This window comes from Solanum lycopersicum, chromosome 1, assembly GCF_036512215.1.
Source record: "Solanum lycopersicum chromosome 1, SLM_r2.1".
Taxonomy (NCBI): domain Eukaryota; kingdom Viridiplantae; phylum Streptophyta; class Magnoliopsida; order Solanales; family Solanaceae; genus Solanum; species Solanum lycopersicum.
The window spans coordinates 82,191,051-82,218,727 of NC_090800.1; the positions used below are offsets into that span (position 1 = coordinate 82,191,051).

At 35.2% G+C, this 27,677-nt stretch overlaps 3 protein-coding genes across 11 annotated transcripts; 2 read left to right on the forward strand and 1 right to left on the reverse strand.

Annotated features, from left to right (window-relative positions):
* The first annotated feature begins 1,716 nt into the window (after positions 1–1,716).
* LOC101247558 (uncharacterized) lies at positions 1,717–16,298 on the forward strand. Of its 8 annotated transcripts, none has more exons than XM_010328329.4 (12): positions 1,717–1,982; positions 2,222–2,632; positions 2,717–2,815; positions 2,965–3,176; positions 6,619–6,809; positions 6,953–7,058; positions 7,159–7,478; positions 11,799–12,206; positions 12,998–13,079; positions 13,174–14,658; positions 15,547–15,702; positions 15,800–16,298. In XM_010328329.4, the coding sequence occupies exons 2-11, from the start codon at positions 2,565–2,567 to the stop codon at positions 15,699–15,701; spliced, it is 3,126 nt and encodes a 1,041-aa protein (XP_010326631.2). In that variant the 5' UTR covers positions 1,717–1,982; positions 2,222–2,564; the 3' UTR covers position 15,702; positions 15,800–16,298. The 8 variants fall into 8 exon arrangements, with proteins under 8 accessions (XP_010326631.2, XP_069144173.1, XP_010326624.2 ...); XM_069288072.1 differs by having other exon boundaries at positions 13,177–14,658; XM_069288073.1 differs by having other exon boundaries at positions 1,777–1,982; positions 2,153–2,632; positions 13,177–14,658.
* A 1,320-nt stretch (positions 16,299–17,618) lies between these two features.
* LOC101244319 (MADS-box transcription factor 47-like) lies at positions 17,619–18,751 on the forward strand. 2 transcript variants are annotated; one of them, XM_004229908.4, is made up of 2 exons: positions 17,619–17,703; positions 17,997–18,751. In XM_004229908.4, exon 2 carries the CDS (start codon positions 18,014–18,016, stop codon positions 18,422–18,424), a length of 411 nt encoding a protein of 136 aa, XP_004229956.2. In that variant the 5' UTR covers positions 17,619–17,703; positions 17,997–18,013; the 3' UTR covers positions 18,425–18,751. The 2 variants fall into 2 exon arrangements, with proteins under 2 accessions (XP_004229956.2, XP_010326646.2); XM_010328344.4 differs by having other exon boundaries at positions 17,662–17,799.
* A 35-nt stretch (positions 18,752–18,786) lies between these two features.
* Positions 18,787–26,637, reverse strand: ARS1 (R1-MYB type transcription factor ARS1). Its single transcript, NM_001353764.1, is given in 8 exon segments — positions 18,787–19,293; positions 21,287–21,346; positions 21,828–21,937; positions 23,232–23,357; positions 23,449–23,613; positions 23,704–23,827; positions 25,047–25,104; positions 26,187–26,637. Coding segments are annotated over 8 exon segments (996 nt in total). The 5' UTR covers positions 26,441–26,637; the 3' UTR covers positions 18,787–19,194.
* Positions 26,638–27,677: the final 1,040 nt, after the last annotated feature.

Genomic DNA, 27,677 nt, shown 5'->3' on the forward strand with positions numbered 1-27,677 from the left:
AGATTCGAATAAATAAGACTATTATAAAGAGATATGAATGTAGCAATTGAAAAATATTATCGCTATACCTAACAACTAATTCGATGTTAGTTTGGCTATGAGATTATTTTTCTATCCCATTTCCTCCTTTAATTTTTTATTTCTTTTTTTTCAACATAATTGTCGTTTTATTTTTTTAGAGTCAATTTAACATATTTTTAAGCTAAATTTGATTGTGTTATTTTAATATTAAAAGTTAGCTATTCAAAAATTACATGAAGAGCATCATAGGTTGTAAAGAAAATTATCATATCGATATGACCAAAAACATATATTAAAATGGATATTGATCGAAGTTTATATAATTTGACTCTTAAAAATTAATATGTGATAAGTACTTCAGATGTAATTATTATTAGATTCTGTATAAAGTGAAAGTAGAAATAAAAATTAAGGACCAACAAAAGTTGTCATGGAGGGATAAATATTTCTTTCACCTTAACAGCCGTCGTGAGTTTGAGTCGTCCTGAGTCATAAGTATAGGGTTTCATTTGTTAAGAAGCGCTTAATGTGCATTATATTACTGCATCGAGGAACTACATTCAAATATCTCCTTAGTAGCATATAAAAATCAACTTTGGGAAAAATTCGACATGATTAAACAAGCTTGAAAGAATCTAAAAATCTCCCTAATAGCAATCACTTCATCGGTCATGATCAAAACATGCTCGAAAGAGTCCAAATATCTCATACATAACTTCACCCACTATTGATTGCACATTCAAAAGTTTCCTCAATGACAATCGCTTCATCAACCATAAGTTTTTCATACATAATAAATCAAAAATCTATGGACATGAAGCAGTTTTCCAAAGCTATACAAACATCAAATCAACACTTGGGCCACAATATATTCTTTGCATTTTTGATAATTTAATCACGTGGTGATTTTCAATCGAGTAACAAGTAAATAGTTTTTAGTCACGCAATAATTTCCAGTTGAGGAACTAATAGGTAGTCTTTAGTTAATAATCTTTAATAAAATATCATCTCGTAGATTTGTTAGTCTAATCACATGATAATTTTTAATTGAGGAACAAGTAGTTAGTCTGTTAGCTAATAATCGTTAAATTCATCATATTCGACGAAAAAAATTTAGAAACAATATTTATTTATTCTAATCTTTCCTTATCGAATAACCAAATATCTCCATCTTTTCAAATTTGCCACATAATATTATCATAAATTTAAAATTCTATGATTTCAGAAAGAAAAAAAAAGTTTTTAAAGAACAATAAGTTACACCACTAAACATTTAAATAATATATATTTTATATTGAGAAGTTCTAAAATGGCTAGAAAATTTTTAAAATTATAAAAAAAAAATTAGTTTAAAATGAACTGATTTTTTTCTTTTTCTTCTTTCTCTAAAAATATTAAAACTAAAAGGGTCAAAATATTTTTAAAAAGTAACCAACATATAAAAAAATTCTCGGGCAAAAATAATTTCCTTTTATATTTTTATATCTAAGACTACAAACTTTATATTATCCACCTTTATTAGTATTTTCCCTGAATTAATATTACCGATAAACAATTAATCACACATTTTCTTAAACAAATATCCAACCTATTCCTACTAATTGTACCAATTTTCATTAATTTGTAACAATCCTAATTTTTTTTTTGACGTATAAAATTCCAAATTAATTACTCACCTAAAAGTTCTTTTTAGGTAGTAAAAGTATTTTTTTTAAAAAACCAAATATTTGACAAACGTCATCTCCTTGGTTATGTTTTTTTTCTTGATAAAACAGAGAGAACCCACAAGCATCGTCTTCTCCTCCTCCTCTTCTCCCATTTTTACGACTATATACATACACACACAAACATATATCAACCTATACATACAGATATGTGTAGATAATCTGTATCTATCGCCATCAATCGAACAACTTCGAATTTGCAATCATCGAAACCCCAAACCCCCTCATTTGATCCAGGTAGAATTATCAACCCTAGATTCGCAATAAACTTCAATTTCAACATCTGATTACGAATGAAACCCTAGAATTGTGTGAATCATATTGAGCATTACTTGTTTATATGTAGTTATGAAAAGAAGAGGTTGTACGCGAAATTAGGATTTGCATTGTTTTTTTTTTTTTATCAGGAGGTGGAAGTCGAATTGGAAATAGATGAGCTGGTTTTGTGGTTGAAGATTTGATTGTTTGTTGTGCAGGATCGGAGCTGGAATTACTGTTCGGTAGCTGTGTATAATTTATATCCGGTTTCATTTGAATGGGAGTTTCGGGAATTTAGATTGATGCTGACCTTGGATTGACGTTTAGAATTTTGGGTTGTTTGATTATGATATAAATTTCGGTGATTTATTGCGAACTTGGATAGTTGGAATCTTATTGGATCGTTTTTTTCCTGAGGTTGATTTGGGAGAAGTTTGTAGAACATGAATTGAATCTTGTTTATTATTGTTGATTTATTGTATCAAGCTTTTGTGGGTGAAGCATATTTATTTGATAGTGGTGCTACTTATTCGTCGTGGGTGAGGTAGCTGGTGCGCAAGTATGAGCTTGGAGAATGAAGATGGAAGCGCCACCAATCACATCTCTGAAATTGGTGATGAAGTTCGGAAGTAATGATTTAACTTTCTTGTTTAATTTCTAACAGGGTTTATTTGTTAACTTTTTTAATGTGAGTGCTCTTTGTGATAACTCAGGCATCCAAAAGTATCATATACAAGAGAGTTCCTTTTGTCACTCAGTCAACTGGAGATTTGCCAGAAGCTACCAACTGGGTTTGATCAGTTGATCCTGAGGTAAGAATGTTTGCAGAAAGTGTCATTTGCTTGAAATTTTGGAGCAATTAGTTGTTACTCTCCCAAAATTTGTTGCTAGTTCTTTGTTAGGTAATTTTGTTTTGGTTATCATGGAAAGGATTAGTAATTTGCATTTTAAATTTAAACAGTGAGCTCGAGGACACCTCACGTGGCATACAAGACCGCCAAAAAATACCTGGAAGCTTGCCATCTCAAGGTTTCAGACGCAATGATTATAGTTCGTCTCCACCTACTCGTGGTGATTCTGATGGCAGTTCCAGAGGCATTTATGGAAGATGGGACAGCCGTTCGTCAGGGCGTAGTGATCGAGATAGTGATTCACAATCAGATAAAGATTCAGGTAAAGTTGATATTCTTTCACATATAGTTATTGTCTATGCTAAACTTGATTGCTTCAACTATGAATACATATTTGTGGTCCATGGGTGTACAGTTGACTGCTGTGAGACCACAAGATAGAGATTCACAGCACCCCCTGTCTAGTTTGACGTAAATTTGACTGTTCACAAAAAAAAAAGTTGCTCCTTTGCATGGTCCAAGGCCATCATAGTACACTAACCTGGGATCAGGTTGTCTGTGCTATGGGATCAAATACACATTGTGCCTAATCGGAACATCTAATGAGCTCAGGAGATACAATTACATTGGAGAAACCACCCTGAGAAAGAACTGATGCTTCCAGAAGACTAGTCTGTCTTCTTCTTTGATGTATCCAGAAGCTCTTGGAAAGTTGAAATTTGACAAAACATATATGCTTCTGTTACCTGCACCAACGGAGATAGAACGGAGGAATCAATTAGCCTGGAGTTGTGAGGGACATGTAATGGAGTCAATATTAAGATATTCAGCGTCCTTGGCTGTTGAATAGGTGTTGAATGGTTGGAAGATATTCTCATTGGATAGTTGGAGCCAAACATCTGGAAAAGGTCAAAAATTGTGTTGAGGTGGAAGCAGATGACCAAAGGTTGGCCTTTTGATTTGAAAAATCTGAGGTAGAGTTGTTGCTGCTCTGGATGCTCTAACAATTCACGACACTTTTGCCTTCTATTTATGCGTCCTTTAAATATTCATGAGCTCATAATGTAAAGCTGATGTAAGTAAGTGGTGTGGTCCCTGAATAATAATGAAACAACAAATGTCATAAATGTGAATAACTGGGTTAATGTTCGTACCCAACAAATGTCTTGGGCTAAGAATTATATGCAATGTTAAGGGGTATATAACTGTCTAAAGTTTTCCTAGAGGATTTCCTTACTAAATACTCTCGTCTCAATCTATACGTCTCACTTTCCTTTTTAGTCAGTCCCAAAAGAATGACGTATTTCTATATTTAGTAACAATTCAACTTTAAAATGCTCATATTACCCTTAGTGAAATGATTTATAGCCACAAAAATATGTGAATTATTTTAGACCACAAGTTTCAAAGTCTATCTTTCTTTCTTCAACTTTATGCCAAGTCAAATTACATCACATAAATTGGGACGGAGGGAGTAGCAAATGTCAAATGCTTACTGACATGAATGTCCATTATCTGTGTAGTACAGGGATTAAATTAGAAGATAGTGAATCAGGACGAGGTTTGAGTCTGAATAACTAGAGGGTATCACTTCACAAAAACATCATTCCATATGTGTCTTGTTACCAAGCTCACTGATACAGAGCAACTCTGTTGAATGAGTTATCATAGGGTAACAGTACTTCAGGAGTACTGATGAGACCTGAACATTATAACAAGCACATTAAACCCCACAAGTAGTGCAGTGCAGAGAAACTTTCGTGCCTATGAGTATTATACTTATATATACTATATGCTTTAGAAGGAATGGAAAGAGGATTATGCTAGTGTATCAAGACAATCTTTTTATATTTGTTATTTGAGAAATAAATTTATTTATAAAGATTGAGATCTACAGACTATTATGAACAATTAAAATGGGTGTATGCAAACTTGAAATATAAATGAGAGAGTGTTAAGACTTGAGAGTTATATTAACAAAGAATAAATGTTTTGATTGACTTTGCCTTCCTATGCTAAGTGATTCTTTTGATTCTATAGACATCTCTTATTCCCGTCCAACTAAATGATCCAAAAGATGCCAAGAGGTATGGCCTTCCCGTGTCTCTTAGAATTTTCCTAACTTTTTGATTCTGCCAGAAAACCAAAGGTCTTCCACATTCTTTGGCATCACCCACTGCACATCACTCATGTATAGGAAGAGCTGCTTTGCGTGACTTAATGCAGAAACAAATGCTATGCAGATTCCTGAGAATTTTCACAGAAAAAGCACATACTGCAGAGAGAATCAAACTTACTAGCATCAAAGATCGTAGGTTCAAAAAAATTAGAAGTTGACCAATTTCATCATCTTCCCAATCATCAAAATTTCTCCTGAAGTGAGTCTTCATTCCTCCTCTGTCTAGCATTCTGCAATTGTACACTGTTTTTTTCCTGGTTAAACTATACAATGTAGGATATTGTTCATCACTTTTTCTTCTCCCAGCCAAACATCTTGTCAAAGATCTGATTCTTCTCCCATCACCAACTTCCAATGAGATGTATTTCTGAAATTCTGACCATAATCTACCTATTTGCTCCCATACGCCACTTTTTGTAGGCGTAGACACTACAGGGTGTCCAGAACCCTTCTCTAATGTCAATAAGCTTCTTGCAGGTTTCTCTCCATTCACATTGTATCTTCACAACCATTTTGAACAACAAACTCTTGTTGAGAAGTTTCAAATCTTTTACTCCCAAACCTCCACCTTGCTTACCTTTTATAACCTCCAGCCATTTTACCAGATGAACGTTTTCATTTCAGCATTTCCTTCCCAAAGAAACTGACTTCTCATGGAGTTTAACTTCTTTTATCATCTATTTCCCTCCAGTAGGGTTTTTATACTACTAATGTTTTGGGGCATCCGGACAGTTAGATTCCAGCTAATCCACATTGCTGAAGGTACTGTCTTTTTTTGTTCTTGTGCTTCATTTATCCTATGCTGGGTGGGGACTTGTGTAATGCCGCAGTGGTGTGCTCCTTCTAACTAAACATCATTCTCACTCAACTTTGCAACCTTCTTCTTTTCTTCAAAAACCACTTTTTTTTTTTTCTTTTTGTTGGTTAGACTTAGCAAAGGTAGGGGTAAGGCTTCGTACAGACCACCCTCCTTAGACCCCATTTGTGGGATTACATTGTTTTTTATTTTATTGTTCAAAAACCAATATAGTCAGGTGAAAAGTGTCAAAAACATTCCGATCTAAATCAGATAGCTATATTTGTGTCAAATCAATGTTATTTCCTCCTGTCAAGTACCACATTTTATGGTAACTTATTGTTTTTTTTTGTTGGTTGTTTTTTCATGGCTGTTGCATAAGTACCTTTCATATGCTTATTCCTTCTTCGAGTACTATATTCGTTCCATCTGTGATCTCTATAAATAGTAGTCTGAGGAATGCTTATTAAAGGTCTCGTCTTTGCATTCAATGCATCTCCATAACAAGAATTGGGATGCAGGTTATAGTTGTGGTCAAGTCATTAGTCTCTTGAATTCTGAGAGAGCCTTTTAAGTATTTGTAGGTTAATATTTAGCTCCAACTTCTTACAATTCTCACTATTAGATGACTGGTTTGCAGAAATAGTGCTCCTCTTGCATTTAAGAACTATAGGGTATTAGACCTTACCAAGCGTCTTCCACTATTTTTCATTTTACGCACACATGCATGTGGGTACTAAATGGTAAGTTTTCTTTAAGAAAGATCTATTTGGCAAACATTTTCTACAGATCCTGGTAGACGCTATGGTAATCAAGGCCGGCGCAGTTGGCAGAGTTCCGAGCATGATGGGCTTCTTGGAAGTGGTTCATTTCCCAGGCCATCTGCGTATGCATCAGGGACTGCAACTAAGGTCCGTGCAAGTGATAATTATCAACTTAACAGGAGCAATGAACCATACCATCCTCCTCGCCCCTATAAGGTGAATTTCAATTGATCATTGCTGCTCACATAGTGACCACTTGCTTGGTCTGCTGCATGACTTGTCCCATTATTTCAGATCATGCTGTGAAGATCTTTGAAAGGAATTTAACTTATTCAATTTTATTCTTGCAATACCTTCAGGCAGTACCTCATTCTCGTAGAAACACTGATGCATGCAATGATGAGACCTTTGGTTCAATTGAGTGTGCAAGTGAGGACAGAGTGGAGGAGGAAAGGAAAAGAAGAGGTATTTCCTCTTTCAGTAATATCTTGCATGGCTCTTACATATAAAATATGCAATTTTGATGAGTTAGTGGACAAATGAACTTTGATTGGCTTTCTTACAGCTTCTTTTGAGTTGATGAGGAAGGAACAGCAGAAGGCTCTTCAAGAGAAGCAGAAACCAAATGTAGAGAAGCACACAGCTGTATTTGATTCAGAAATCTCGGTACTGCTGGAAGATGATAAGAAGGATCGGGGGCTTCTAGACAAGAATACTAAAGTAGATATAATGGCCAGCCAGCCTATCGCAAACAATGATTCTGGAAAATCATCTTCCTCTTTGCTGAATCTTCCATCTAGACCGCTTGTGCCCCCGGGCTTTAAAACCACTGTTACGGATAAGACTTCTGGCTCAACAACTTTGAACCATTCATGTTTGACAGAGGTACTTGTACATCTCTTAGTTTATCTTATACATGAAAATCAAATCAGGTGCATCATTATTAGAGATGGTGTAAACCACTCTGCGTTATGTATTGTTTGGCTTGGTTATCCGCTCAGCATTGTGCATTTATTTGCCTGGATTTTAGGGTTCTTTTCCTCCCTCTCTTCTTAATGATGGGGTTAGGAAAGGGATCCAAGATAATTCTAACATTTAGGGCTGTTGAGATATTTCTAACATTTAGGGCTGTTTTCACTCTTCAGCAGCCAGGTGATACAATGCTGTTAAGCAGCCTAATCCTTTATAATTTGGGTAGGCTAGTCTCATTCCTATGTACACAACACACAAATACTATCAATATCTATATTTATATCCATATCTATATTATAATAGGAACACGAAAGTCCTTAGCGAAATGTTGTTTGCCTTTTTAGCCTTTGAAATATCACATTGGAGTAAATTGTCATTTAATTATTTTCTTATTGTTTAGGACTTCTAAATTAACTAAATTTTGACTATTGTGATCATTATTCAATTTAAAATCAATTACAGCATTACTTTAATAAAAATTTTCCTTTTTATTTATTTATATTCCTTTTGTCCACATACACGCTTTCTTTTTTAGTCGATCCCAAAAATAATGACACATTTTCTTTTTGACATATATTAAATAATACTATCAACATTTTACCCATGTTGGGTTCCACTTATTTGGTAAAAACGTTCACAAAGGTGTACTCTTCTATTTATAAATTTCGGTTATTTTAAGGTTAATATTGGAACATTGCAAAGTCTTCTCATATTTCTTAAACTTTGTGCCTAGTCAAACTGCATCACATAAATTGGGATGAAAAGAATAATTTATTTAGGTTTAGTTTTCGTCTATATATAATTAGTTCTAATTTATTTTGGTTTGGTTAGACAATAATAATAGAGGAATCAAGAATTAATTTGCATGGACTTTTCAAATACTTCTTTTGTCCGTGAGAACAAAAATTATACCTCGTCTTGAAGTTCTAGTCCCACAAGGCCATACAATTGCCTATATTTTTATATTTTTTTATTGTTGATGTCCATTGTCTTCCAACATCGTCATGATTCGGTATTCCTGTTAGATAGGTCAAGAAGATTGAATGTCTTGTTGTTACAAAATATTACTTAGATTTTTCTCTCTCTTCATATTTAGGATTTTGAAATCAATTAAATTTGCTTATTTAGTATTTTTCTTATTTGAACTATATTGGAAGTTCTAATATTCTGAATGTTAAATCAATTAAGATTTAGCCCGATATACATCATTTCATATTTGAAATATGTTGTAATTATCCATGTATAATTCTAAAAAAAAAACATAATTAACCATGTATAATACTTTTCTTACCTTTTTAATATGTAGGATTTTGAAATCAACTACATTTTTATTAAATAAAATCCTGCTTCCCCTAAGGCCTAGCTCGAGTGGCCAAAGATGGAGGATTTGTGGCTTAGGTCGCAGGTTCAATCCCTACACCATGCAAAGCGAAGCTCGGTATTTAAGTGGAGAAGGGTAGAGGGGCGGGTCCATTATCCATCGAGTTTGGACAGACATATTTCTTGGTTATCAAAAAAAAATCCTTCCTTATTTGAACTGTGTAAGATGTCTTAGTATTTAGGACATTAAAGTCAATTAAAGTTTAATCATCTGAAATAAATTATATCCTTATGAACTGGTGCTAAACATTTGAATCAACAAAAAGTAAATGATTCGTTTAATGTTGAGCGAAAATAATTAAGTCTTTGAATTCATTATTAGATAAATAATCCAGTTCAATTGCACCAAGGGTGTGGCCGTGTGACTTAGTGGTCAATGTCTTAGGTTAAGCACCATGAGATTTGAGTTTGACAAAAACACTAGGTCATTTCTTTTTATCCAACCTAGCCTTGTTCTAACCTTGGCGGACAGAGGCAAGGCTAGAACAGAGTTACTTGATATTTTTTGTTGGTTTATGGTGACATGTATGTCGTGGAATTAGTCAATGTGCACGGTTGATCCAGACACCACGGTTGTAAAAAAAATTCAATTCAATTCTTTTCCATATTCATCATATAAATAAAAATGATTTAACATAATTTTTTTCAAGTCTTTGATTTAACTTATCTTGTCGTATTAAATCGTATTATTTTTACCTTGCATGCATGTTTCTGATTCCTTTTTCTCTTTATTTGCTTTCTTTTCTTGCCCTTTCTTTTTTTCTCTTTCGAGCCGTGAGTCTTTCGGGAACAACTTCTTTGCCCCAAAATGCTTGGTTTAAGGTCTCCGTACATCCTACTCTGCCAGACCTCACTTATAGGAATATACTAAGTATGTTATTGTAGTTTAAAATTTTCTGTACATAGGGAATCATAATATTTAGGACTTCAAAATCAATTAAGATTATACCTTTTCCCCTTATTTGAATTATATGGCATAATTTCTTAGTATTATAAAAATAAAATTGTGTGTTGTAAATTAAAAATGACCTTTCGGGGTGTCTTCGTAATTTGGGCTTGGAATTTCCATGTTGGAGATCTCAAGTTTGAAACCCCTGCCAACGAAAGCAAGGGGTTTCTTTCTGGGTTGAGCTCGTCGCACCGGGCTTGCCCAATGTGGGTTACCTCTCATGTGTGGTGTCAGCTATTGCTTAGGAGCAGGGTTTTATCTTGTGCGTACCCAATAGGGAGCATCTGCGGGTTTCCTTTGTCAGAAAAAAAAATTTAAACTGAAACCATTAATATGACAAATAGTCAAAATATCGTTTTTCGAAAACAAATAAAAAAGAGGAAATTAGTGGAAAATTACTTGACGCACACACTCTTATTTTTACATATAGTTTTCTTCAAAGGCTTTTACATTTTATTTAATATATACAAATATTAAATTAGTTTATTTATAGAATAAACTACTACTAAATTTAGGACTTCAAAATTTTGATAAGTTGATGAAATTTTATGTGAAAATAATTATGAAACTAATTCATATGCAACCATAAGGTTTTAGTAATTTCCAAATCAGTCCTCTAAATATTTTTTTTTTATCAAATTACTTGGCATTTTAATAGTCAATTCTCTTAGATCTCTATACATATTTTTTGGAAGGTCAATTCTGTTTGCTATAATGAGGATCAACATAAAGTACTAAAATGAACCCTACACTATTTTACTTTATTTGTTCTATTTTATGTTAAAGCATTAGATTAGACGCAAAAATTTAATCAGGCGTTTAACACGTTAGTGAGTTTATTAGATGCACAAAATTATTATTTTAAATAAGTGATGGTGATATTTGCACATGTTTTTATTTCACTCCTGTTAAGGAAATGAATTTTTATATCAAGTGAATCTAACAAGTTATGTCATTAAGATTTGAGAGTATAATATTTCTCCAATAGATAATTTTAAGGATAAGGATATCAATACAGTATGCTTTATTGAGTTGAAGTACAAATCTAATTAATGTGTGTAATCTCACAATTAAAAATCCTATTAATATGTGTGTGCTGCAAATTTGAAGATTGTGAATCTTGTACAAACTATTACTACTACTAACTATAAGAGCAAAAACAAGAAATATCTATGTATACCAGTTTGTACTAGAGGTGTTGCCAAAAAACCCATAATGAAACGGAAATAAGAGTGAATGAGCCAAAGGATCAGGAAAGAAGGGTTCTATCCATAATCTATTGCAGGGGCTTTTTGTTTGTCGTACTTTTTTTTTACCTTCTTGGTGTTTTATTAATAAAACAGTGAAACTTATACCTTATCAAAAGAAGGGTTCTTTTCCATGTCATATTCTCAAGTTTTTTTTTACACAGCTTGGTTTTGCAAAAGAGGAGCATGTCATGTGGAGGTGGGGACTGGGGATGTCCTTTCTATCTTCTTGTGGTGGAGATGTTCCCATTCCTGTTGTTACACAAAGATATACTACTTAAAGATGTAGAGCTTTCAAGATCTCTGTGTGAAAATAGTTCATTGATTCTATGATAGTCCATTCAAGAACCGTGATATTGGCTAACCCACATTTTCCTTCTTGATTAGTCCACCTCAGTAATTTACTCTTGGTCCAATGTTATAACTTTAGAAACTGCATAAAATTCAAAAATACTGAACATGGAGAGCAATAACCATGTGGTTGTGCGCATGTTACTTGATTCCTTGTTTATGGGATTTGACTTGTATCCGTTCACATGGTACATTTACAATTGACATCAATAGGCCTTGATCGATTTTTTTTCCTGATATAAATAGGTCTTCATGAACCACATTTGTATTTTCTTTAATTGCCTGCTTGTCATATCACTTCTACAGATAGGGAAGCATGAAAGTGAAGAAATTTTATTGGAAGCCAAAGCCGACGCCCGAAATGGTATCCATCAGAGCTTAGAAAAAGAGAGCTCCCAAGAAATTAGTTCGAGTGATCAACTTGAGCACAGTAGTTTGCATGCTTCATTTTTGAAGAAGAATGACCAAATTGTGAACTTGTCAGTGGGTTCAGTTGATTCCGATAGGAAACATAGCACGAGAGGTCACTCACTCCGGACTTCAAGTCTAGAGGAACATGAAGCTTTGAACAAGCCCTCGATTTTGGAACTCAGTGCCCAGAATTCAGGGGGAAAATATGTCGAGGAGTCCGATATCAACAATTCAAGTTCTATCCTGGATAAGATTTTTGGAAGTGCCATTGCAAATCTCACCGACTCTGTTGCTCCAGTTATGGTATGTACGCTTTGTGAGCCTCCACTATTTGAATCTCAATTTGTTATTCTTAATAAAAATCCTATGAAGCCCCAACATACTTGTCCTTTTGCAGTTTACCTCAAATTTCTTTACGCTTTTGAAAACAAGTAAATTGAAAGGATTTACGATTTAGGATGATCATAAGCTTGTACATTGTTTCATGAGTTAATCACCATTGGACTTGAGATTGTTTTCATGAATCCTGGGTGTGGTAACAGTTCATTTCATCCACACCAAAGATTACAACAGTAGCCTAAACATAGAAAAATAATTTTACAAGATACCCTATTATGACTGGGATTGGTGCAGGACATATACAATCAATAGGAAGGATGCTTTCTTTATTTTTTATTTTGTCATCTGCCTAAATGCTGGGGATCAACTTGTGTGTTCCTTTTCCTCTTTTTCTGTCCAAGAATATCCTCCCTCCTAATTTATATGGCACCCTTTGACTGGACACAAATTTTAAGAAATAAAGGAAGACTTTTGAAATTTGTGGTCTAAAAAAAACCGTACACATTTATGTGGTTATAATTCATTTCATCAAAGGGCAAAAGGAGAATAAACTTTTTTAAAAAGGGGAATTTTAAGGTAAATTCTTTTTAATTATAGGAATGTGACATTTTTTTGGGGGACGGATTAAGTCTGCTATTTAAATTGGATAGGGGGAGTAACTAACAATGTGGACTTATTTAGTGGTCAAAACTTCTCATATTGCTTTCTGGAATCCCTGCTAACTAGTTACTTTTTGGCTCGACCATGTTGCTCAGAATGAAGGTAGTAAACCAAGTGAAACATTAGACTCCAAAGCTGTTCAATCATCGAAATTTGCTCATTGGTTTTTCGAAGAAGGTATATCTATTTCTCCCCCCCTGCATTTCTTGTTAATTTCTATCAAAATCTCTTGAAATCTTATGTAAACAGTCTTATCTCACTTGTGTCATAGCAGAGAGGAAACAGGAAGATGATCCTTCATCAAGCAGGCCTGGTGATCTGCTTGCATTAATTGTTGGTGGCGATAAAAACAGAACACAACCTTTTGAGGCTAATCCTTCAGATCAATTCCCATCAGAATTCTCCTATCATAGTCCTGATCCTACAAGTAAGTTTGTCTCCAATTTTCCTTCTTCGCCACTTGGGGGGCCTGAGCCTGTGTATAAGCCCAGTAAGAGGGAGGCAGCACCCACAATTCTTACTTGTGAAGACCTTGAGCATACAATGTTGTCCGAGTTCAGCGAAAAGAAGTCTAATTCGCAGCCACAAGGCTGGAATACTAATCACACAAAGCCTAAGGAACCTGTAATTGTGGATAGCCAGGCATCTCAACACCTCCTTTCATTATTACAGAAGAGGCCAGATCATGGAAATGTGACAGAGAAGTCCAATGCTGGAATTGAATCCTTGGAGGCACGTGGTGATATTACCATGCAAGACAGATCTAAGAAGGAAGATAACAAGGATACACTCACACTTGAATCACTTTTTGGAACTGCTTTTATGACCGAATTACAATCTGCACAAGCTCCAGTTTCAGTTCAGAGGATTTCAGTTGGTTCTGGACAAAATGTTTCTCTGGAGGCTCAAAAATCATCCTTGCCTGGTTCTGATGATACCCTTTCTTCTTTGATAATTGATGATAGAGCAACTAAGGAGAATATTGTCTTATCTTCAAGTTGCAGAGATCACACAAAGCTGGATAAGGCAGAAAACTGGTTGGGTTGCAATGATTCCTTGTATGAAGTCAATTCCTTGAGGCGCCAGACTGAAGCGGTCTCCAGAAATGGTGATTATCGGGCTGGTGGATTTCATCTACCTGTTGGCGATCCTTTGGTACCCCAGGTCTCTACGTTTATGCCCGCAGAAAATATGGGTAAAAGTGATTTGATGACTGTTAATTCAGTTGGCAGTGATCAAATGTCTTTGATGGGTCCAGGAGCACTGCCCTTTCCACGGGCTTCTCACGAACAGATAGAGTCTGAGATGCTGTTTCACCATCACCATCTCCATGGTCAACCATCATCTTCTCAATTTCATCCTTTGCAAATGAATCAAGGGAAACCATTACTTCATCCATTGGATTCTCGTCCTGCTCATTTGAACACTCAGATTATGTCTGGTCCAGAGGGCATGACTCGACATGATGCCGTTCCAGGTCATCAATTTGCTGGAAACATGATGAGATCTCCTTTTCACCACCCTAATGCTAGGGTGACAGGGTTTGATATTCCTGCTCATCATCCTATGCTGCAGCAGATGCAAATGTCTGGACCTCACCCCCGTCATCTGCTACATGACCGTCTAAGTGGTGCCCCAGTTCCTTCACATTCCAGTAATCAGGCAGCTGGCTTTGTGCATGAAGCTAACCCGATGCAAGGGTTCCCTTTTAAACCTCACCAAGTCAACGTTAATGGGATCGGGATGCAAATTCCAGGTAAAACTTTGATGTGATGTCTCTACAGCTTCCTGTCTGCATCTTGTTCTTCTTTGGATTACACCTCAATAATAAGTTTCTCTTTTTTGATCTTTGCTATAATAAAAGCAACGAGTTTCTTAATCTTTGCAACACCTTCTGCTTATTTTTCAATTCTACTGTCGCGTATATTTATATCCTGTTATCTCCTGCCTGCGCCGCCTCACTTGCATTCTTTACTGATGGAAACAACAATATACTTGAATTGCAATTTGTTAGGAGTTTTACTCCATTGGTTACTGCCACCATACACCTTATTGTTTAAATTATCTCTTGTATTTACGGAGAACTTATTCATCTTTCCTAGACCTCCTTTCCTGTTAGATTTTGAATTTTTATCTAGTCAAAATTGAGGATTAACATGACCAAGTTGTCTATTCGCCAACATCAGCCTTAGCTTGCCCATTGAAAACCTGTAGGTCTAATGACTTGAAGTAGGTATCTGCTCATTCTTGTCGATTTTTTCATCAAGCTGCTCATTTTTTTCCGTTACTTTCTGCAGTTTCGTTCTAGCCGTTTACAAGTAAAACCAGTAGCTATTCTTGTGTTATTATTCAGCTCTTTTTTGCTACAGATTACTCTGTTTGCGAAGCATGTCGGCTTTTGAGACTTGAACTAGTAAATTGTTTTTCGCATGCCCACTTATTTTCTGGATGCTATGTCTCGAGATATGCTTTGCTGAATACTATTGGACCCTGAAAATCTAGAACAGAGTAGAATATTGTCCACATATCATGAATTGTTAAAAAAATGTCTTGCACTCTTAGTTTTGCCACTTTTCTGATTGAAGATGAACTATCGATGTTTGACCATCTGTGTGAGTTTATATCATATTCTTTTCTTCCTCAGGCCCAGACATCAACAGCCGAAACAATCATCCTGATGCCCTGCAAAGGCTTATCGAGATGGAGCTTAGGGCTTCTAAGCAGATTCACCCTTTTCCTGCTGGGCGGGGACAGGGGATGTATGGTCACGAGCTTGACATGGGAATGCGACATAGATAAGGTTAACGTCTTTTATGTGGTACTGATATAGACCATCACTTATGGGCAAGATATCAGGAGAAATGACATAATACTTAGATTCTACTTTTTCGTACTAGGTGGTGGGTTTAGGGTTACTGTCTGTCATCTCTACATACATCAGTAAAGGAGTGGCAGGAATGGGCCACTGTATCGACATCTCTTACTATATTGTGCAAACATGGTTGAAATTCTCGTCAGTTCTTCTTGATCTGATTGTTACCCGCTCGCTCCCTTATCCCCTTCCCTTTTCTTGGACATGTCTTTTAGTTTTCCCCAGAAAGAACTGTGTTGTATAGCACCAGAATACAGGCTATTCCTATTTCAAATATGGAGGCGCAGTAGCAATAGCAACGATGGGCATGGATGGTGCTGAAGAAGCAATCTGGTTTCCATGTGAGTGCCTTGTATTAGTAGATAATTGTTGAAAGGCAAAAAGGAGGACCTAGCTGGTCTATGAAGTGTTGTTTATAAGTTGTTGTAATTAACTTAGACCTACAATGTTCAACTCGTTTGAATTGCAGGATAAAGATCCTACTTGAACTAACATATTTCTGGAACTTCCAACTTCAAAACAAACTACTTTCCTAATTCGACTTTAATACTCAAAATGAAACTCATATATTCTATTCACGATGATATTTTTCTAAACAAATTCATATTATGGTTTACTAGAGTTAATTTAGCTAATTTATAAAGTTAAATTAGATAACATTCATTGAAAAAATCTAGTTTTAGAAAAAGTACTACAAATTGCAACAATTTTCGTAGGTGGAAAAATTTCAAATGTTAGTCAAAATTCATATCGTTTGATTTTCAAAAAGAAAATTAGGACAACTAAAAAGAGATGGATGGAGTATTATTTAGGGAGTCAAGCAAGGGTTTTCACAGGTTAATTTGAATCAGTTATTGATCAAAATTAAAATCAAGCCAACTTAATTGATTTTAAAATTATCAAAACCAAACAATATATATATATATATATATATATATATATATATATATATATATATATACACACCATGTGAAATTAGATTTTGGACTTAACTTACACTCCAAAGCTTTAACACCCTACAACATTGTGCTTTAATACTCCGCATCACACTCAGTGCTTAGCATAAGGTGCATGAATAATATTAGATAAATTTTTTTTTTTGGCCCCAACATTAGGTGAATGAATGAGTGTGTGTGTATATATATATATTATGAGTTTGGTTGGTATCAATTTTGATTTGGTTTGTTTTAGTGATTTAATTATTAATCATACACAAAAAATAAAAGAAACATTTCATGTAAAATGTGAAAAAGTGATAACAATCTATTCAAAACAAAAAGATACTTAAAATGATTGACATCACATGTGTTTCATCACTTAATTTACTATGAATAAAGCTTCAAAATTATCTATTTTGCCTAGAACGAAAAATAGTTAAAATGATTTGACATTACAAATGTTTTGATCACTTAATTAACTATCAATAAAGCTTAACTTTAGACATTCATATACATGAAAATGATAAACTCAATAAAATAAATGTTCTCACTTGAAAATTTTTGCTTTCATAAGTAAATTATAAATATATTTTGATGAAAACATAAATAAGATCTTTAAAATTATCTATAAAAACAATATATTAGGATAGAAATTATGTATATAATTTGTTAATTTTGTTCAGTTGTTTCTTCGATTTTTTCGAACAAGATCATAACCAAATTAAATCAAATACTATCGATTTTGAAAAATCCAAAACTAAACCAAACAAAATCGATTTGTGATGATTTAAAACCTTTACTAGGATTTTTATTTTTTTGAAAAAAAAAGAAGAAAAAAACCTCAAATTTTTTTCTCTAAATGAATTCCCGCCCCTATATATAATAGTCTCGCAATACCCTCATCCCCTCGCATTAACAAATAAGGCGCCTCTCTGTTGCTTGGCGGCAAAGCGAAGTTCTTTCGTCTAGAAGAGAAGAGAAAACGCCATTGGTGATTTTTTCTCTCTCGCTCGCTCGCTTTTGTTGGTTTTACTTCCGTATCCATTGAATTGTACTAACTTGTTATCAACTTCAATGGAATCATCAGGTTTCTATACTAATCATTCGTATCAATATTTGAAGTAGTAGTTTAGTTTCTGTCTATGATTTCTCTGTATGAATTCTTAATTCACTTCACAAAATTGGTTCAGAAGATCTAGGGTTTAATTTTCTAGTGAATGCTACGGCTTTCTTCTTCTTTTTACGTGTAAAAGAAGTTAAAACCCTAGATTTAAACCCTTGCAGGTTAATTTCTGCCAACCATGGTACGTACAAAAGTTGAAATCAAGAAAATTGAGGATAAGGCTAAAAGGCATACCACTTTCACAAAACGTAGACAAGGTCTGTTTAAGAAAACCAAGGAGTTGGTCAAAAGATGCGACGCTGAAGCGGCTGTGATCACGTTTTCTTTGGCCGGCAATATCTTTGCATTCGGTCATCCCTCTGTTGACACCGTGGTGAATCGCTACATTGCTGCCACATCTGCTCCGGAGATCGGTGAAGTTGTTCCGGTTGATGAAGAGGCAGTGGAAGATTATGTGACCTTGGGACTGGAGGTGCCACTTGATGATATGGGTATGGATGAACTTGATGAGTTAGATCGCACGATGAAAGAGATGAAGAAGAAAGTTGTTGACAGAATAGATGGGATAGCTTCAGGTTCAAAGAAGTGAGATTACTTTACGCAGGTTTAATCTTGAACTGAATATACTTACTTCATCATCAATTTTAGGTACATTAGTGAATTCTTTAACCTTCATACTACTTCTATGATTGACTTGCTTGAATTGGTGCTGAAGTTTTTTGATTTTCTTTTCCTCTATTGTTTGATTTGTTCCCCATTGATTCATATTTTTAGAAGTGAAAGATAAAGTTTCTCAGTCATTTGTGCTTTGAATGGCCTATTAGGAGGATAATTATGAATCAATGGGGAACAAATCGTAATAGTTCAGTTGATATACACCTCTTTATTGTAACACTTTTTGATTCCTCTCCACCAATACTATTTTTTCACAAGCATTATGTCATTGATCCATTTACATCAAAACACAAGAGGTCATTTTCGTTTCTTCTCCACATGTCAAACACACTACTGCTACAAAGTGTCTGATTCATTGGGCGTTTCTTAGGACAGAACCAATGAGGGGCACAGCCCTCTACAACATACAACACAAGCACTACATAATCTATAATACAGCTGATCAAGCCTACATATCTACTCTCCACAAGTACATACAAGATACAACCTCTTAAAGCATACTCCCGCATTGTTCCCCCAACGAGATATATACAGGATGGAGATGGCAACATGCTTGTTTGAAGCATATGAACACACTAGATGCACAAGCAAAACATCTTTACATTACACCATTCTCTTCGTACAATTGTCTCCACCAATCATATGCAATGAGCATGAATCATCTGAACCTTCCTCCAGCCTCCTTTAGATAGCTCGGATGGCGTTACCTCTGAAATCAGATTTTATAGGAAGGTCCATTTTATCTTTTTCAGCACCCAGGCCATATGATGAAAGCATCCTCCTCTGAACCAAGCATGGGATAACGAATAAGATCAAATAATAAATAAGATAAGAGTGATAAACAATGGATTACTGACCAATTCATTTAGGTTTCATACTATGCAACATTTATCCTAGTGACAGTGAAGACCCCAATGGATATAGGAGGTAAAAAATCCACAGGGACCTTACTCCAGATCATAATTCATTTCTTATTTTATCTATCTCGACATCCATTTGTTGCTGTCTACTTACTTTCCAGAAAGAAGACGGAAAATAAGAACGCATATACACTGGGCCAAGCTGCGCCCCAGCCAGCAGAAGCGGCTTAAGTATTTTAGTGGCCTAAAGCAAAAATCAAATGAGCCTTAAAGTTGATGTGATTAATTTCTTCTAGTTTTCAATTGATGATACAATTATTCATATTTTAAATTTTTTTTCATGAGATATTGTACGCCAAATATGTCAAATTTCTTCTAATATTTTCTTCATTATTCATGAAAAGTTCACTTATTCTACAAATAGTATTCAACATTAATTAAAAATAATAACTTATAACCTATGACTATTAATTAAAAATAATAACTTATAACCTATGACTATTAAAAATGAGGCCCCTTAAATTTTTGGGGCTCAAGGCACATATCTTTTTCTTTTTTACACTATAGAGCCATCCCTGCCAGCCAGGTCAAATTTTAACTTGATTCATTGACTTGAGAAACGACACATCTACGACTCATCTTCTCCACTTGGCGATGGCTGGCCTCTTTATGTAGAGTACAACTTCTCGCCTCACACAACTTTACCAAATATTAACTTAATCACAACTTCTGAAAGCAATTTCAAAAAACATACTGCAGCACTAAGCGTAACCATTCATCTCATGCTTCTACAAAGACTTCGTCAATTTGGTATGTACCACCACATCTTATTTTCTTTACTTGATTAAAGTAACACCCTAATGTAGGTACAGAAAATTAGATCTCAATACATCAAAACTTGCAAGTCCTTAGGCCAACAGGAAAAGCTTGCATCTATGAATGATTTATTTTCTTTCTATTCTGTGAAGCTTCTCGTATTCGTGAGAGGTTTCTCGAGGCACACTCGATTTTAGAAAGTATCTGGTTTGAGTTTTCTCCGGAAGCTTATTTTAAAAACAGACATTTCTGCAATCTTACCCAAGATGGGGTTAACAAGCCAAAAAGCTATCCAGAAATGCAACTTCTCACAAAAAGAATAAAAAGATTAAAACAAAAGTTTAACAATAGTCCTTTCAAAACTCAAAATCGCTTCAAAGTATCCCATAAACTTTCAGAAGAAATACAAAATACTAAGCAAAAACTAAGTTAAGATAACTTAGTGGTGTGACGCCGTTGACCACACAGAACAATGGTAAAATATAGAAAAGGACAAAGATTGCAAGGATGCTGTGATAATCAAAATCCATTACTGCAAACAAACGATCCTTGGATGTGACTATAGAGGGGGCCGCCAAAGGGATGCATGCGGCTAGGTGAATGAAGAGTGAAAACAAGAGATGCATCTAGGGAAGGTATTTAGTGCCTATATATAGTAGATCAAAATCAGCCACAAGTGTAACTCCCAATTGTAATTTGAGAATGCAGACGGCTCCCAACTATAATTTGAGAACGCCTGTTCATATCTAGACTCATGATCCCAGAAAGCTTAGAAACTGTAGCCTGAGCTATACGTGGTCAAAGCCCAAGACAACCTGAGCTCATGTCCAACTCAACAAATGAGAATTCCCCAGAAAAAAAGAAATTTCGCGACTTGGTTTCTTAACAATACAAACTATTGCATCACGGGTACAAGAAGATACTCAAAAAAATAAGACTCCGCATATCAGAAACCACAATAAAAAAGAAACATAATCCTTCTCCAAAAGAACCAAGTGTAATTTCTCCAGCTCTATTAAGACCTTGAGACTTCTAACTAGATCACATCACATAAGCCTTTACTGATTAAGATATGATGAAATTGACAGATTGTGACTTACATGATCCTCAAATTCAGGACTCGATAAATTGAAGGATAGATTCTTCATCAACATCAGTGCCTGCAAACCAACAAAACAGTATCTTTCAGTCAAGTGAGATGAAGCCATTCATAGACTTCCATGTCAGCATGCAGTAGTGGATATCTGAGGTCTGACAAAGTTAACATCCCCCCCCAATCTGAAGAATCTAAAACTCCAGGAACCAAGGCTTTACTGCAATTTGCAGAGGCAGAGAGAGAAATTCTTTCTGTCTATTCAATGTTAACCTATAAAATTAACCATTCAAGTTCTCTATCAACATGGCAGTCAAAGAAGGTCAGGTCATCTCAGTTAGGATCAGACGAGTATAAGATTTACACCTCATATACAACAAACACAACTACGCCTCAATTCCAAGCTAAGGATATATGCTTCATGTACAGAGTTACAACATGCAACATAAGTGTCTCTGCACCTTTCTTTGTTCACAACTATACATCACGTGAATTGCAAACTGGAACTAACATCAACATATACGTCTGCTAATTTAATTCCAACATACCGTCTGGATATCAATGGGGTCCATCTTTTTTAATCTCTGTAAGTGGTCCCTCGTACTTGGATCAAAGACACTGCCAATGAAGCTGTAAACTTGAGCAAAGTCTGGCATAACTGCAATTTACAAAGCAAAGGAAAACAAATCAATATGTTGAATTAATAAAGCTTTGAGAAGATAAAAATAACTGCAAAGAAAGAAGTAACAGTGATCTCTGACTTGGTACTGCAACACATCCTTCTAGCATGACATGAACAGATGGAACTAAATGAGAATAAAATAAAGAGCACAAGGAAACCAAATATAGCCTTTCTCCATCTGCTTACATGCAATATAGGACAAATGAATTTGGTCCCTTTTACCCCAACAGACTTAATGCTACCTAACTACTATCAGAATTTTGTAAATACACACTGCTGCAAAATGTACAGTTATCATGTGCAATGCCGTATAAATGTCATGTGATAATACATTTTCTCAGTCTCGTCCTAACAACCTTCTCTTCCGGGAATATCTCCCTGGCTCCCATTAGATTTCCTAGTACTTTCCACTTTCTTCTCTGTTTCCTTCATGTACCTGATTTTAACCCATGAACAACTCCTTTGCCTAAATTCGACTATTAGGCAAACAAAAGTTGCCACTATTTCTTGTTACATCTAGGAATAGCCATCCATATACACAACTGAGAAGGTGAGGGGGAAAGCCAGTGTTACTTCCACCTTCGAAGAGCAGTATTGGAGATGAAAAAGTGAAAGAAGTTGAGGCTGCTTAAATAAACATCTTAGCATAGAAATCTGTTCTATTTCTATAACGGGGGAACTTTCCCATAAGGTTCAGTTGGTCAGATAATCTTTTTCCACCAGTAAATTGCTCTATATATCGACCGAAACAACATCAAACTCCAAAAACAAATAATCTGACATTTCTACAAGCATTCCACAATCCATCCCAAGCACCTACCAATCGACTAACACCCAGTTTAGGCCTAACTGTCACACACTACTTAGGTTAGTAGGAAAAGATCAGTCACAAAACCTAACTGGGGCAGAAGAGAATGCTTTGCTATAACATACAGTTCTACTGAGCATTTTACATCATGTTAGTGAGCGCTAGCACACAATTTCTTTACAAGCCAATACACATTCCGTACATATTTATATTTTGATATATGAAATTTGTTCTAATTGTTTATGCACCAAAAGGGTGACGGGAAAGGATCCAACCAAAGAAGTACATTGATAAAACGAGAAAGTCAGCTTATAGGCCTACACAGTAGCGCAAGTGTCACAAATATTTCACCAGCTTAGGCTGGGCAAAAGTCAGCTAAGAGGCCTTCACAGGCAGCGCAAGTGTCACAAATATTTTCACCAGCTTAGACTGGGTCACATCCCGAGTAACAAAAACACTCACCTTTCATTTGCTTCTGGCTCTCATTTTGGTCATTGCTCTCTTTAGTCTTATTAATCCTAGGGTTGTTTTCATTACTGCTGCTGCTGCAATTTTGCTTGACTCCTCCACTGGATAATTGTGCGTCATCTGAGAACAACAAAATTCAACTTGTAGTTCTTCTTGAGCAAGGCGCTAAGAATCACTTATATGTATCTCCTTAATATCATCAGACACATACCTTTTCTCATCTGTATCGTGCTAATGGCAGGCACATTGTCGTAAGTCCAGGGAGAAAAATTAATTGTATTTCCAGGTACTGATAAAGGATCGGGCCCGATACCAAATCCGGGTTCAGGCAGGGCACCAGGAGGTTGAAATTGGATGCTGCCGACTTGGGAAATAACTGTTGAAGGCAGATACAACAATACAAGCTAGAATCAGTTTCAGTCCGATCTGTTGTAACAAACAAATAGATGATTGACATTATCCCTACCCTTTTTAGGAGCTTTTTGTGGATAAGGATGAGAAGCTTTTCTCTTTGGGCGTGGGGGAGGTACATGTTCACTAGTTCCACTCTTCTGGACCTTCAGAAAGTATTTCTGTGCATGGCTACGTATCTGCATAGCTTGCTCTTTAGTACATTGACGCATATCAAAATATAAAACATAATAGTGAAACTGTGACCAGGCAACTGGCACACGACCTAGACATTGAGCTGATATTAGTTCTTCACCAGCATACAACAGATGTTTCTCCTAAAATAATTCTTGAACACTCTGGGCTAAAAGACTAATGCATTTAGCATTTAAATAGTTTGACAGAAAATTATGTGAAGTATTGCTCCTCATCAGTTACATGTTTTAATACCATTAAGGGCTCTTGTAAACGTGTGATAAGTCATAGAAAATGGCAAGTTTCATAATCAAACACTTTCTAAGCAAGTTGTACTGGGTCAGCATAAGATAAACAAAAGATAAGCCCTTTTTTCTAGTTATTTTGAGAAGGAAAAAAAAAGAAGAAGTTATCTTGTCAAATGCGGATGGGGAAGAAGAAATAACATGATTGAGAACAGTTTTGTCGAACAGTTGTAAGAAAATTGCTTGTATGTATGTATAGACATACACATACATACGTTCTGGGTGAATTTAAGTCTTCATTGACATATAAGAAAGTCATTGGGTATTCTCACAAAAATCTTTCTATCCTGCATACCTTGGTAGATAAACAGAGAGGTAGGAGATGAGGAAATACGATACAATATCTGCGTCCAGGTGAGAGATACTTAAGTCGCATTCTGGAACACCATGACTAATTTTGAACAAGAGATAAGAGGTGGCTCCCCTCGGTATCCAAGAGAAAGTACTACCAAAATTTTGTATCTGTCTACACAACATTTTCATACCTAAATTTTACTTTCACTTGTTTTATATCACTTTGACTACCATTCACTTTACCATCCTTCCAGTCTAGAGCCCACCCCATTTCTAGTTTTCTTGACAGTCTTTGTTGTTTCTTACACGCACATTTCTTTGTGCTTACAGTTCATACACGTTGTGAAGGTAAAGGGAGAACAGGAGAAGCACAAACCACCCTAGATCACAACTACATAATAGAACACAGTTGGTCAATTCAAGAAAATCAAATGTTGCACAACTAGAATCTACCTTCGCTGACGATAAATATACACTCTCAATCTGAAGGAAAATTTTTGCTAGATAACTAAGATAAACATTATTTCTTTTGTCTACAGAACACATCAGATATCAGATATTCTTTCAGATCGGGAAAAAAGAACAAATAAGTCAACAAATGAAAACCATCTGACTAACAAACTACCTGGATAACAGTCTTCGACCCAACAAATGCTTCAATCTTTTTCCAATCACGGTCGAACCTGAAAGAACAAGTCACAAAAATTTAGGATATGCTTTTTCCATGACTCTTGATTGAGACTCCAGAATAGATACTATCCGTTATCCTAAAGCTAAACCTCGAGAACTATCCGAGCCTCGATTTCTTTTTAGCTTGTCAGCTAGAGGTCACAAGTGTTGGCACATAGCTTACCACAGTGGCAAAGTTGAATATAGTCTATGATAGAATAAACACTTGAAAGACTTCTCCTTACATTTATCAAGGTTTAATTATAGTAAGTGCATAACATCAATGACAACATTAGATGGGCAACTTTTCTTCTCAGCTCCCACTTTTCCCTCTATTGAAGCTTTGGCCAAGCCCCAAGAGATTGTTACCTTCCCATATAGACTGATTTCGTTTTTCTTCTTACTAGTAAGTAGCTTTGATAGCCTACTCAAAGTCATCGCAACCAGGACTAGACTTTGCATTTATGATGCGGCCTATAATGTTTCTCCATACCTCAGATGTGTAGCTTTGATTTTAATAAGTATGTACCATCAATGACAATCAACGAGAGTGAGATTTATTTAAAAAATGAGGTAATGAGTTTTGCTTCTTGGTTCCTACTTTTTGATCCCCTGTAGCTGGTCAAAACATGGTGCCATGTATGGTTAAGACTAGCTAATTTTTTTCAATAGCTAGGTAGATTTTTGCCGCCAACCAGCCTTGTTACAACCAGTGCCTCTAGGACGACTTTGCACCAGATATAACAACTACTACACCTCAATCCCAGGCAAATCGGGGTCGGCTATATGAACCCTCATTGACCCTGTTACACCAACATGGCAACTTTGCAGATATACTATAACTTAAAAGTTGATCCTTGTTCCCTAATTCAGAGCTCCTGCGTCCATCCTTCTCCCCTCTCCATATTCCCCTTCACCTACTCCACAATGTTTTAACAATTTCCCATTTCATAACATAACCTAAAAAGTACAAAGCTTCCATTTTATTCTAGTCCTATTCAACTTCCTCAACAACAAGAAGTGATATCCACCATACATAAAACAGCAAAACACAAACAAGTGCCTTGAGCTAATATAAAAACAGAGAGAGACTCACAATTGAAGAGCTTCAAGAAACTTGTCATGCTCCTGCTCAGTCCAACTCTCCCTAGACTTAGTAATCGTATAAGGCTTCCGTGTCTTCTTGCTGTGATCATCAGACACCACCAAACCTGTATTCGAATCCAAATTCAAATTCCCATGTATACTAGTACCCGACTGCACCGGATGCAAACCCATAAGACCCGTTTTCATCGGATCCCCCATGTAGTGAAAATCTTGACCCGGTGGTGTTGGATATACAGACACCATATGTTATTATGTATATCAATATATAGCAACAGAAACTTCAGCTTTTTGAGTGTTCTCTATGGTCTGTTTCGTTTATGAAATGGAAATTTATTTGAAGAGAAATGTATTGTGTATATATAGAGAGATGATTAACCGACATCATTGCAAATGGAGGGAAAATTGTGATCATGAACGTCCACGTGTAATTAATTGGAAGGTGGAAATGAGTTTTGCATTTCTCAACAAATGGCAGGTTCTAGAAAGTTTATATCATACAAGTATGACTAGTAGTCATGTGAGGCCATTATTTTTTAGTATTTTAATTAGTGGGGACCTGTACTTAACTCTTTAATAACCACACATTTTTATATTCATCCCCACCTTTTTTGTTTAGTAAGTTCGGAGTCTACGTTAAATTTTAATTAAATTTAAATTATAGTTATAACATTTTTTGAGTATGACACAATTTTAATTGAATTTAAGATTTTTTTGTTAAGGATAAAATAGTCAATTTTTCCTTTCTACCGCTTGTCTTTTCCTTTTAAAATATATATTCACATGTTACTAAACAAAGTATGTAGAGCAACGGAGGTTGAAAAATCTTTTTAGTACGGAGTTGGTAAACCAAAAAAAATTATAGCCACGCATCACAAAGAAGTCGCCTTTCTGATTGACTTTTTTTTCTTTTTTAACATTATGTTTGGATCATTGTTATCCATTGTATTATATTATATTGTTACTATATTTATAATGTTTGTTTTGATTGTTACTTAAAATGTATTGTACTTAAATTTTATTGTTTCGTAACAATGGAAACCCCTATTTTGTGGAACAACCAATTTAGTGTGTTCTCATTGTTACTTAATTTCTTTTTTTCAATTATACTTTTACATAATATTTTAAATTAATATTTTATCCTTTATCTTAATTATTTAAATCTAGTCAAATCTCCAATCCTAAAATAATTAAGGATATTTAAGTAAATTTATAAATTATAATACAGTACAATACAATCAAATCAAACAATTAAGATATTATTAAAGAGCAACAAACAATATAATCTAGTCGAACATTGTATCTACCATACAATACAGTACAATACAATACAATACATTATGAAATAATGGGTAACAATAATCCAAACAAAGTGTAAGTGACTAAATTCTTGGTATATATGGACATTCTGCGCAAGCTACAATAATTCACTAGTCGAGTATTGATACCTATTGCAATTTATTGTCAGCTAACCTCTAGAAAA